Source organism: Aulonocara stuartgranti (genome assembly GCF_965226115.1).
Source record: "Aulonocara stuartgranti genome assembly, chromosome: 7".
Taxonomy (NCBI): domain Eukaryota; kingdom Metazoa; phylum Chordata; class Actinopteri; order Cichliformes; family Cichlidae; genus Aulonocara; species Aulonocara stuartgranti.
The window spans coordinates 45093924-45106086 of NC_138945.1; the positions used below are offsets into that span (position 1 = coordinate 45093924).

The 12163-nt window shown below is 41.0% G+C and overlaps 1 protein-coding gene across 4 annotated transcripts in view; it reads right to left on the reverse strand.

Moving 5' to 3' along the window:
- Window positions 1–11842, reverse strand: part of cftr (CF transmembrane conductance regulator) — a 41455-nt gene extending 29613 nt beyond the window's left edge. Inside the window, exons 1-6 of one of the 4 annotated variants that reach the window (XM_082539211.1) lie at window positions 11449–11842; window positions 10664–10774; window positions 8008–8125; window positions 5454–5669; window positions 4820–4909; window positions 607–770 (exon numbers count right to left, since the gene is read on the reverse strand). In XM_082539211.1, coding sequence (XP_082395337.1) covers window positions 607–770; window positions 4820–4909; window positions 5454–5669; window positions 8008–8125; window positions 10664–10774; window positions 11449–11501 — 752 coding nt within the window. In that variant the 5' untranslated portion in view covers window positions 11502–11842. Of the gene's footprint in view, window positions 1–606; window positions 771–2423; window positions 2497–2557; window positions 3999–4819; window positions 4910–5453; window positions 5670–8007; window positions 8126–10663; window positions 10775–11448 lie in introns of those variants that run through there. The other 3 variants (XM_082539212.1, XM_082539213.1, XM_082539214.1) reach the window with 3 other exon arrangements.
- Between the last annotated feature and the right edge of the window lie 321 nt (window positions 11843–12163).

Genomic DNA, 12163 nt, shown 5'->3' on the forward strand with positions numbered 1-12163 from the left:
ACGTGGGGCGGAAATGCCAGATTTTACTCCAGGACCTTCTTACCTTAAGCTGTCAGGCAACAATGCTACCCACAGCACCAATGTGTTGCCCACTGATTAATATTACTGCAGTACTTGTTACAAACTACCAGAGATAAAATATCTGGAGAGTAGAGTGGCTGTAGTTCAGGAGGTAGAACAGGTCATCTATTAATCTAAGGGATGCTAGTCTGATCCTCGGCTTGGGCAAGATACCAACCCCACGCTGCTCTCTGATGCATCCATCAGAATATACATGTGTGCTAATGTTAGACAGATAGCACTTAGGTAGAACAAATGCTAATGTGAATGAGGCAAGTTATGTAGAGTACTTTGAGTACTCAGAGTAGAAAAGCACTGTATAAGAACCAGTCCATTTACCATAAATTGAACTGTGACTTGTTCAAGAACGCTAGCATGCCTGCTTTTGTGGCACACAGCTCTACTGCTACAAAGTGAAACTAATATTTTTAATATTTGGAGAGAAAAACACACATTGCAAGACAGAAGACACAAATACAAGTGTATATTGATATGTAATAGGGTAGATGTCCAATACTAAAAGTGTGTCTGGTTGTGCTTTACTACCGATGAGGTGCCATCTTGGTGGAGAGCCAGGCCTGGACGATGCCCATCAGAGTCAGTGCTGCAAGGCCACAGAAGCCGTTCACCTCAATCAGCTCCCAGACCAGACCCACACACAATATACACTGCAGAGGGGTGATCCATATAAAATGTGCCAGACCCAAACTCTGTACACACAAAGTACACAGAAATTAAATTAGTGTACATGTAAGATGACAATGTGACGATACAAAAGGGCTATTTTACAATTGATCAGTGCGCGCGCGCGCGTGTGTGTGTTTACCAAACAATCATTGCTTTAAAAAAATGGTATCTGACAGGTTAACTGAGGGCTATAACTAGGATCAACATAATAACAGAAAGCTAGCAAAAACAGAAACAGTGTTTTTGTACAAAGAGGAAAGTTGACCACACTACGGGACAATAAAGCATATCGCTTAATGTTATGAAATAGTATTTGAGAAAGAGGTCCACTGAAAATTACATAAATAAAGGTTCAATCAGTACACATGCACAATCAATATTACATTGTGATATATATTCTTTTAGATGGTTCCCTGGAAAGACTTTATTGCGCATTATTAAAATGTTAATAATTTATGACTGAATTGAATCCAAGCTGACTGAAGGAGTGAATACACAGTTCTCAATAAACACTGCGGATATGGATAACTAGTCAATTTTCATAAGTGACTTTGCCAATTTCAGACACTTTCATATTGGAAATACTCAGAGTGGCTTTGGTGAAGGAGCTTCCTAGATACTGTGTGCAGGAGGCAACACAAATGAAGGCACTGGAATACTGGCGGTGTAATTCACGCATCAGTGCAATCCAAAATCACACAGGGAACTGGTAGGTTCAAGACCACATGATGTCCAATCATTCTGATGGGACCGGATTCTCACATGTAAGGCAAGTCCTAAAAACATTGAATCCATCTAATCTATTAATCTCAGCTCTCACTTTACTTGGGTCCTTTCATCCACTCAGCTGCAACTTTCATCTTGTTATTCCACACTCATGTAAGAACTACTACACAAGGTACCACTGTACCACCTTTACACAAGCCACATTCGAGCCAGGTGATAATTGTTCCAACGCAGGTTGCATAGTGTTTCCACATTCAACACCTCAGTGAGAGCCAAGACAAACATGCATACATAATCATGAGTTTCCAACACTGATGCGCAGGTAATACTTGCTTATGTACTAACACTACACTGTATATAGTAATGCACTGTTCTTTTGTCCTCTGTATGGATAACACAGTTAGTGTTGCCTAATAAAACACATTCACTGAAGTCAGTGACGATGTGAATTCTTGTTCCCCTTATCCTGGCAGAGACAACTCCTCCCATCTTCTTCTGAATGGAAAACTACTGTATTATTTCTATGAATAATCTCACATTTCATTCACTTTTCAACAGAGTTGTATTAACTTAAAATTTTCATGCCCCACTGGTTTCTAGCACATTTTTTTTTATTTGTGTGAGGATGTTCTAATTAAAACACTATCTTCTTCTTCTTTCAGGTCCTCCCTTCAGAGAACACCACAGCAGATCATCTGCCTCCTGCCTCCATCTCACCTTATCGCTCTTCTGTCACACCAACCCTCTGCATGTTCTCCTTCACTACATCCATGAATCTTCTCTAAGGTATTCCTCCTTTTCACCAGCCGGGCTGCTCCATTATGAGCATTCTTTGTCCAATATATCCACCATCCCTCATCTGCACATGTCCAAAAATCTCAATCCTGCCTAACACTAACTTTGTCTCCAACATGCTTAACCTGAGCTGTCCCTCTGATATAATCACTTACCTGTTACCTGGTCATCCTGGTCTCTCCCAGTGATAATCCAGTTCTGCCTCCTGTTATTTTGTTTCGTTTTGTTAGTGCTATCCTCTCCAAACCATACATCATAGCAGGTCTCACTACCATCTTGTAAACCTTACCTTTCACTCTTGCTGCTATACTGGTATCACACATCACCCTTGACACTCATCTCCATCTACTCCACCCTCCCTGCACCCTCTTCTTCATCTCTCTTGTGCAATGTTCACTGTTTTAGATGGCTGACTCCAGGTATTTAAACTCATATACCTTTGCTACCTCTGCTCCTTACAGCTTCACAGTTTCACCTGTCTTCTTGTCATTCACACACATGTATTCTGTCTTGCTTCAACTGAATTCCATTCCTCTTCTCTCTAGAGCATACCTCCACCTCTCCAGGCTCTTTTCCACCTGTTCCCTACTCTCACTACAGATAACAATGTCAACTGCAAACATCATAATCTATAGACACTCAGTTGTGACTTCATCTGTCATCTCGTCATCACCTCTGAAGCAAGAAAGGGATCCGGCATGGTTACAAATATAATCCTACGTCCACTTTGAACCTATCTATAACTCCTACCGCACATCTCATCACTATCACAATTTTAGCACCAACTTCACAAACCTTTCTGCCTCTCTGGTCTTCCTCATGCAGGACCACAGCCCCTCCTTTTTTAGCACCCTACCATATGCTTTCTCTAAATCTACAAAGACACAGTGCAACGCTTTCTCCAATCATCAAGACTCTCAAAGCAAACATCCCTGTAATCTATCTTTAACAACTCTTTCTCTTATCTTCATAATATGTCTTATCAGCCTTATCTCTCTATAGTTGTTACAGCTCAACACATAACCCTTGTTCTTCAGTACCAGTACACCCCATTCCTTAGGCATCCTCTCATTCCAAGTTTGTGTTAAACAGTCCAATGCCCTCTCTAATGGAGACCACCTCCACAGTTATGTCATCTGAACCTTTTCACTCATGTCTTTACAGTTTTACATTTCACCCTCACTAATCATCTGCACTTCCTGAATCACTAACTGTCCTCCATCTGTCTTTCTCTCTCATTTTCTTTATTCATCAGCGTCTCACAGTGCTCCTTCCATCTACTCAGCACACTCTCTTCACTTGTTAGTACATTTATATTTCTATTCTTAATCATTCTATCCTGCTGCACATCCTTTCCAGCTCAATCACTGTCGATCACTCCCATCTTTCACTTTTTGCTGTTTGCCAAGCCCCCCAGTACTCCTGACTACTTTCTTCATCTCCCTAACTATCCCACGTTTTTCTTTGCTAGTATCTTCCTTTGAATAATTTCCTGCACTTTCTTATTCTAGACACCAAACAGCCTTTTGGCAGTTTCTCCCAGCACTACAGCTGTACACTTCTTTCTACATTTCACTTCTTCACTTTCTTCTTTCTTCATTTCACCATGTAATCCTCTCTCTTTTTAATTTCCAAAGTCATTGTACAGCAGGGGTGTCCAACTCCAGTCCTCAATAGCTACTGTCCTGCAGCTTTTAGATGCATCCTTGTTCCGACACACCTGAATCACATGGATGGCTTGTTATCAGGCCTTTGCCAAACTTGAAGAGGTAATCCAATCATTTGATTCAGCTGTGTTGGAGTAGGGTTGCATGTAAAAGCTGCAGGACAGTAGCTCTCGAGGACTGGAGTTGGACACCCCTGTTCTATAGACTACCATCACCTTTCAGTCCGCTTTCTTTTTTGGATTACACCTTCTATATCGAATATAGTCCACCTATTTGTTACCCTACCCTCGTCCTTGAAGTACATGTTCACTTGTTCCCTCAGGACCTTCTTGCTGTGAGGCAACAATGCTAACCACTGCGGCACAATCTTCGCAGGAGTTCTTCCTTCAAGATCCATTTCACATCTTGTCTACACCATAGCAGAACATTTTGAATCCACCTCCATTCCTCCTGCCTTTGCTTCCCTTCCACCTGGTCTCCTGCATACCTTCCAGTTACAGTGCATGTTTAGAGTCCCTACTCTCACCTCCACACTTCTACCTTTCTTTCTCTTTCGCTGTCTCCTAACACAGCTTCATTAATTCCTCCTCCTTTGTCTTCAGCCAATAGTAGCACAGTTTCCACTAGCAACCTATTTGCTATCAGCATTGGAGGCAGTTGTTGTAAACCCGTGACCCAGCTGATCTGGTATGGGAATCTGAAATTTTTCTGAAATGTGTGGGGTTTTTTATATTGTTGTTTTCCAAGCTAAAGCCCTGTGTATTATTTCATAAGAAAGTCAATAATAATGATAATAATAGAATTTCGAAACAAAGTACAACTTCTGGCTGATTCTGACAAACAATCAGCTTTTGCCCTTGAAAAAAAGGTCCAAGGTTTCTCACCTCATCCAGCTTGTTGAGATTTGCAGACATCAAACTAACAAGCTGACCAGTGCTGATCTTATCCAAGACTCTGCTGGACAGCTTCAGGGTCTGAAAATGTCAAAGGTCAGAGGTCAGCTGGAACACAAAAAGAGAAAGTGAGTAAAAAGTGGAAGTCTGTGACACACGGCCATGCTTTGACACCTGGCTGACATGCCCCTCACAGCAACCTGTGGACAGTCAAGGAAGTGCCTCTCTGGGAAAGCTCAGTCATACATGACAAACAAGGTGGAAGCTGGTCTTCAAAATATTACTAGGAAAACATAAAATCTAAGAAATGCAAAGGCCTTATCGGATGGGTTGCTTTGTTCTGATAGCAGATTGTTACAGCAGTGACTAAAAGTAACAAGTATTCAATTCAGGTGTTATCAGCAGCTCAGTGCTACTGGCTGCAAGGATTTACACTTGCACTACACAACACTTCAGGAACAAACGCTATACGTTTTACTCTAGTTTTGTTGCAAATGAAAAATGCATTGAAATCTTTGAAATCTTAATATCATTGTTCAAGGTTAAAAATACAGTTTAGAAATAGTTAAAAAGTTTATAAAGGTTGGAAAATAGTTTCTAATCATAGATAATGTTCTTCCCTTACCTTCTTGTAAATAAGGCTAAAAAGTGCGATGCGGATCTGCATGCCAAGGTGATGCAGGCCAAAGATGGCAGGCTGCAACAGAAGGAAGCGGGCAGTGAAGAGGAGGCAAAGGCCCAGGGACAGGTAGAGTCCCTGACTTCTCTCTGGAGCATGGAACGGGTCAAAGGAAGCAATGATGCGACCTGAAATCTGAGGTTGCACTGTCTTGGAAGCCTCCTGCACAAAAACCATGGGACAATAAAGAGAAAACAATAACACCTCCTCGTGGCAAAGCAAATGTATTTGGCACGATAGTGCATTCAGATCATGATTCTTGCTAAAGCTGCTGGAGAGGACAGTAAATGATGAAAATGAATAACCAATGGTTTTGTAGTTGTAGTTAGTTCATCACTAGAGAATCAGCTTTCCTAGTGCCCTTGGAAGATTGTTAAGTATATTTTATCACCCCTGTTACAGGCATGGTAAGTTTATGAGCAATATACTCCTAAGTACATTTTAATAATGAGGACTTCTTTGTTATTCTGGTATGAATGTGGGAATAAATAAATGCAAATACAAAGAAAAATTGATCAGTTTCAGTATCAACTGCCATTTCAAATATGGGTATTTTAGGAAAGTGCATATTCCAATAATTTTTAATGTTGAGAACATGACATAAAGTAAAAACAAACAAACAAACACTAAAACTAAAAGAAAATGTCACCTTAAAAAAAAAGAAAATGCGGTTACATAATAGCAAATTCACGTCTGGATCTGGAATCAGCCAGGATCATTAGCCAAGATTCCAAGCATGTCCAGATAAACATTTTTCTGCCAAAAATCTAATAGCCTTAAACGACCAGAAAACTATGCTGGCTTCCACTTCAATGTGTTTTCGGAGCCTCTCTGTTTACCTAGTGTCTCCTCAAAATCCACCAGGCATTCTTGCCATCTTGACAACCAGCAACAACTGCACTAACTTACACAATGGCTGCTGTCTGGAGCTTCCCATAAGCCTGGGACAGTGAGCTGGTTTGTGACACCATGGTGTGACATGCTTGTGATGTTTGTGCGTCATTGCACAACAGCATTAACGAACTGCTACATAATTACAGCCAGGCATGCAGTCGAGCCAGGTCGAGTATGCAGTAGGTGTAACACAATAATTACATTAAAGAACATTTACCTGCTATTTTAACATGGGTGTAATTAAACAGGATGGATAAAGACTGTTTAATGTTCAGTCTAACTGGGTTGCATTCTCACACACAACTCTACTTGGTCATATAGAGAAATGGTTATTTATGTCCTGACTTAAAGACTCTACCTGAGCGTTATAGTCATCACCATATTGGTGTTTTGAAAGCACAATCAATGGGTGGATGTGACCAATGTGCAATGTGTGCTCATATGGCAATGTCAGTTCTTGCTTTATCGTCCTTTGTGACTCTACATGCAGCTATAACTGAATTTCATATGGTACTCAATAGCACTTGAAACTAGTGATTAAGACCACAAAATTATCAGAAAAGAATTAACTGAAGTCAAAAATCAAATGAGCACTAGGGGTTCTTTTTCCATCTACTTTATTATAATCTGATGTCTTTCATAACTAATGTAGCTGCCCCCTCCTCGTCCTACCATAATGATGTTCGACTGAGCTGTAGAACAGTGTAACAATAATTATTTTTGCATTTGAACATGAAATTTTGAAGTCAAAGTTTAAAGAATTAATTTTGTTTATGTTAATGGGTACATTTGCTAAAAAGACAGGTTAATAACACCTTCTAATCTCCAGCCTTTATCATATTTAAAAACTCAGAAAGACAGGTGAAGGTTTTACATCCCAATCCATTCATCCATCTTCTTCTGCTTTATCCGGGGTCGCGGGGGCAGCAGCCTAAGCAGAGAAGCCCAAACCTCCCTCTCCCCAGCCACTTCCTCTAGCTTATCCGGGGGAACACCGAGGCGTTCCCAGGCCAGCCGAGAGATATAAATTCTCCAGCATGTCCTGGGTCTGCCTCCTCCCGGTGGGACATGCCCGGAACACCTCACTCAGGAGGCGCCCAGGAGGCATCCTTGTCAGATGCCCAAACCACCTCAGCTGGCTCCTTTCGATATGGAGGAGCAGCAGCTCTACTCTGAGCCCCTCCCAGATGGCCAAACTTCTCACCCTATCTCTAAGGGAGAGGCCAGCCACCCTTCGGAGGAAGCTAATTTCCGCCGCTTGTATCCGCGATCTCGTTCTTTCGGTCACTACTCAAAGCTCGTGGCCATAGGTGAGGGTAGGGACATAGATCGACTGGTAAATTGAGAGCTTCGCTTTTACGCTCAGCTCTCTCTTCCCAATCCGTGCTTTCAGAAGCCAGAGATCATGTGACCAGGACTTTATTTGCTTTCTGCAGTAAGTGTTTAAAAAAAAAATCTAAATTTGAATCTGCTTTATCTACAAGATAAAACCAACATGATCAAGTTATAATAATGATGGGTTTGAATCTGCAAGCGGGACTGAGCATCACAATTCCCAGTTAGAGATGCTGGATGTGCTTCCTGCAGGACAGACTGAAATACTCACCCCAAGGTAGAGGAGGACACCAAAGCAGGCGAAAGGCCAAAAGAAGCAGCGGGCCAGTGCTCTCAGCAGCTTTGGCTTTCTCTTGGCTGTGGCTGACACCACCTCCCTGTCCCATTCTCTGCAGGGAGGAAAGAGTTATATTGTAACACAGTTAAAATGCAGTGAAGAAGGCAGAATGGGAGAAACACACAACACCAGACAAATACCAGAAGGGTTTGGCTCTGGCTCTTCTATCTGTCTGCTACTACTTTGGCTGTGTACCAGCCAGAGTTTAATGGTCTGTTCCACAACTTCAGCTGGTGATTAATTCACAGAATAAAAACCTGTTGCCATTTATTTAGGAATATAATTTTTGTGAATGAATTTTGTACCTTTTAGATGTTGGGAATTTGAGTCTAGTTTTCTAGGAACTTCTACAAGTATTGTTAGGAATTACTTAGTGTAAGTTTGTTATAACTCTATTAATTTCCCACAACTGCCTGGCAGGCAAGTACAGCTTTAGAGAGTAGCTGCATTGTTCTGTGAGGGGAAATTTATAGCTGCGGTGATGTGGCCAACCAGCAGCAGTAAGTGTATGTGTGTATGTGTGTGTGTGTATGTGGGGTGGGGTGGGGTGGGGTGGGGGGGGGGGACGACAATTGAGGAAGAAAGTGATTACAAAAAACATAAGGGGATTGAAGATTTACCTTTCATATTGAATTAGTCTCAATTTGTACAGGGAGAGATCCTTGCATTTTCAATTTCAGTGAGTCATGCAAAATGTCTAGGTGGCCATGTGTTACCTATTGACTGCCAAGCAGAGATATACAACTCTGGGCCACAAACAGGAAAACTGTGGGGATGGGGGTGGAAGGGATGGGGATATCCCAGCTGTCATAAGGTGAAATTCACTGTACACCCTGTACAGATCACCAGTCTATCACAGGATTAACCTATAATATTCCTGCAGGCACAGGGAGCATGTGCAAACTCCGCAGATACAGTAGTGAATCAAAAGTGCTAACCACTGTACTGTTGTGTACAGACAATATGGATAAGATAGACGTGACAAGATTTTGAAACTGAACGCTTCCTAGCTTCTGGTTGCTGTCTGCTTGCAGTCTGAGTACCACTGAATAATCAAGGTTCTGCAGGCTTTGGTTTCATGCTCCGTATGGAGTGTAAAAGAAGAGCTTCATTTGCCACAATGCATTCTTAAACTCTAAAATTTTACTAACTTGTTTCTAATGCATACATATATACCAAACAGAAAGTCTTGGTTCAGATGGTTTCAATAAAAGCTTCAAAATATTGTCTGTTGTCTGCAGAGGCCAAATCATTATAGATTACGGGTTTCTAGATTTGCTTTGATAGCAATCTTCTTACCTAATATGTTATTTATTTACTGCAACATAGATATATCTAAAATAAAAACATCACTATGTTTATGATATCAACATTTAAAATGATTAAAATGTAATTAAAAACGCAGATTCGCGTGCGTGTATGTGTTGTCTTTACCAGACTTCATTCCAGCTCCTGCTAGATAATAACTGTCATGCCAAGAAAGCTCAAAGACTTGAGTTGAATTGGGGGTGATAAAAGAGGCTGACGGCACACAGCATGCTTTAATGGAAGGTAAAGTTCACGTTCCCAGAAGTCCTCACTGTTTGCCTGATTAGAATAATGAAAGCAAAATCACCCACCACTGCTCATTTATCACCCTGGTGGGACTGGGCCCTTTCTAAAGGTCGACTTTATAAAACCCGTGTACACTGACCAGCCTTTTGGCCACATTTAGCGTGACGACAGCCCCACAAAGAGGCAAGACTACGTGGAACACTGCTGTGGTTTTTAGGCAAGGTTTAAAAAACATAAGAGTATTTAACTTTTGGGATTTAACTTTTGGGAAATGACTTGTCAAAGATGTGCCACCAGCTTATATCTGCAAGAACGGGAAAAGATTAAAAAGGGATCAAAGGAAGAAAGTAACAAAATAACAAAAACGAAAAATTCAGGAAGCCCTTGTGCTGCTAGCATTGGGCTTAACAGGATACATTTAAATTAATTTATTATAAAAAATTGCAATCATTATCCAACTTTTTATTGAACAAAATAAATGTAAGACAAAGATAGAAACAGACAAAGAGAGAAACAGAAATAAATCAGAGAGAGTGCAAGACAGATGCAAAAAAAGAGGGTCACGTCTGTCCATCATCTTTGGTCTGGCTGTTTGTTGGCACACACAGGTTTGCTTTATGTCAAGCCTTGTTTAAATGCCAGCCCTTATTGTGAAAAAAGAAAGGACTCATACCCTGCTACTGTAAACATGAGTAAAGAACATGCGTGAAAAACATCAAAGCCGCATATTTCTAGGTTTCAGAATGTCTACAAGTTCCACTTACCTGGATTTCGTTACTGTGCATGCTACAATCAGCACATACCTAGACATTTTCTCTACATGTTTTAATAAAGTCTGGATGAAGTTCAGTTAATGATTTTATTAGTTTCAGAGAATACCTTACAACCAGTTCCCCAAAAACAGGCTTCAACTCAGTGAGTTTAAAGGGGAGATCATTATTAATTTTGTTATTACTAATCTTGTAAGGAAAGACTAAAAAAAAAAAGTGTTTAATTGTTCTAATAATGCACAATTACTCGGCCAGGATGTACAAACCTTTCAAGTCTCTCAGAGAGGTTGTCTGCCAGATCAAAGGAGGGAGCCTTGTACACATCTGACAGATCCAACTTCTTTCTGAAGCCCTTCCTTAACAGTGGTGTTACCCACCTGCACACACACGCACACACACACACACACACACACACACACACACACACACACACACACACACACACACACACACACACACACACATTTGTAATGAATCTTTTTAAATTACATGGAAATATAATTGTTTCTTCGTGGCTAGATGATAAGCCTTTGGTTTCATAGTCAGACTAATGACAGAGTACTGAGAGAAATATTTGCTAGTATCTGTGAATGAATCACAGGGTGTCTCGTCCAGATACACCATGTAGGTTTTAGGATTATTTGTCTGTTTGGGATCTCTAATTGGAGTAAGTGGGGCGTCGGCGCCACTTTATTAGGCTACAATATTAACAAAGAAAGAACCATTTAATCCATACAAAAAAGTGAATTATGACAATTCCTAGCACGTTACACAAATTTTAAATCATCAGTAGCTTAAGTGCAACTGCCAACGCTTTCTAGAACATACTACATCGGAGCACAACTCTGTATTTTACGCACGTGATTTCTGCAGATGTGTGAAGAAAAACGCGTCTCACTTACCAACTGAATAGAACCCTGCAGTAATTGCCTTTTGACATTTCTTTATTTACTTTACACCGTATAACTTTAATTTCACTTTACAACAGACACGCTGCGTGTGCACCTGGCCCTGGACCTGGAGCCAAGGCTGTACACCAAACATTTCTTACCAGAAGAAAAATTTGGAGAAGAAGTTCGCATCTTCTACTGGTGACTTCTGCATTCTAAGAGCGCCGCCAGTTTGAGTTCCCTGCACCTGAGTGTCCCCCGCGTGGCTCCGAGGGGATGCTCGTCCGCTTTACTCTCCACTTCGTATCTGCTCTGAATGTATCGTCGCTATGCAGTCGTCTTGGTGTCCCAAAAGGGTGGAAAAAAACAAAAAACTGTACCTCTTCTGTCACTTTGCGCGCTTCCCTAGGTTTTTTTTATTATTATTATTCCTCCACTTGCTAAAACTCAATGTCTTCTTGTGCGTTTTCCTAGTTTTATTTTCTGCTGCAAGTCACAGTCCGCTTCGACTACCTTCCTTTCACTCACTCTCTCTCTTTTATCTCCCTCTCACTCTGTGACAGGGAGAGGACAGTCTATCCTTTATGGGCTCGCCAACAACCGAAACGTCATTTCCACGCCGACTGGCTTCAGGGTAATATTGTGGCACCAAACTCAAGAGGCACAAGTTAGTTGATCAGAAAAGATGTGGGAGGTGACCGGAGTGCAGAACTCACAAAATGTGAATTATCCTGACTTCAATTACACTCAGTTAAAAGGTAATTTGGAGAGAAAAGAAGAGTAGAAATAACAAACAGTTAGGGTTTTAACGTGAAAACCTAACATTTAAACTTCTTGTTGAAGCATAAATAACATAATAAAAACCGCCGAATGAAC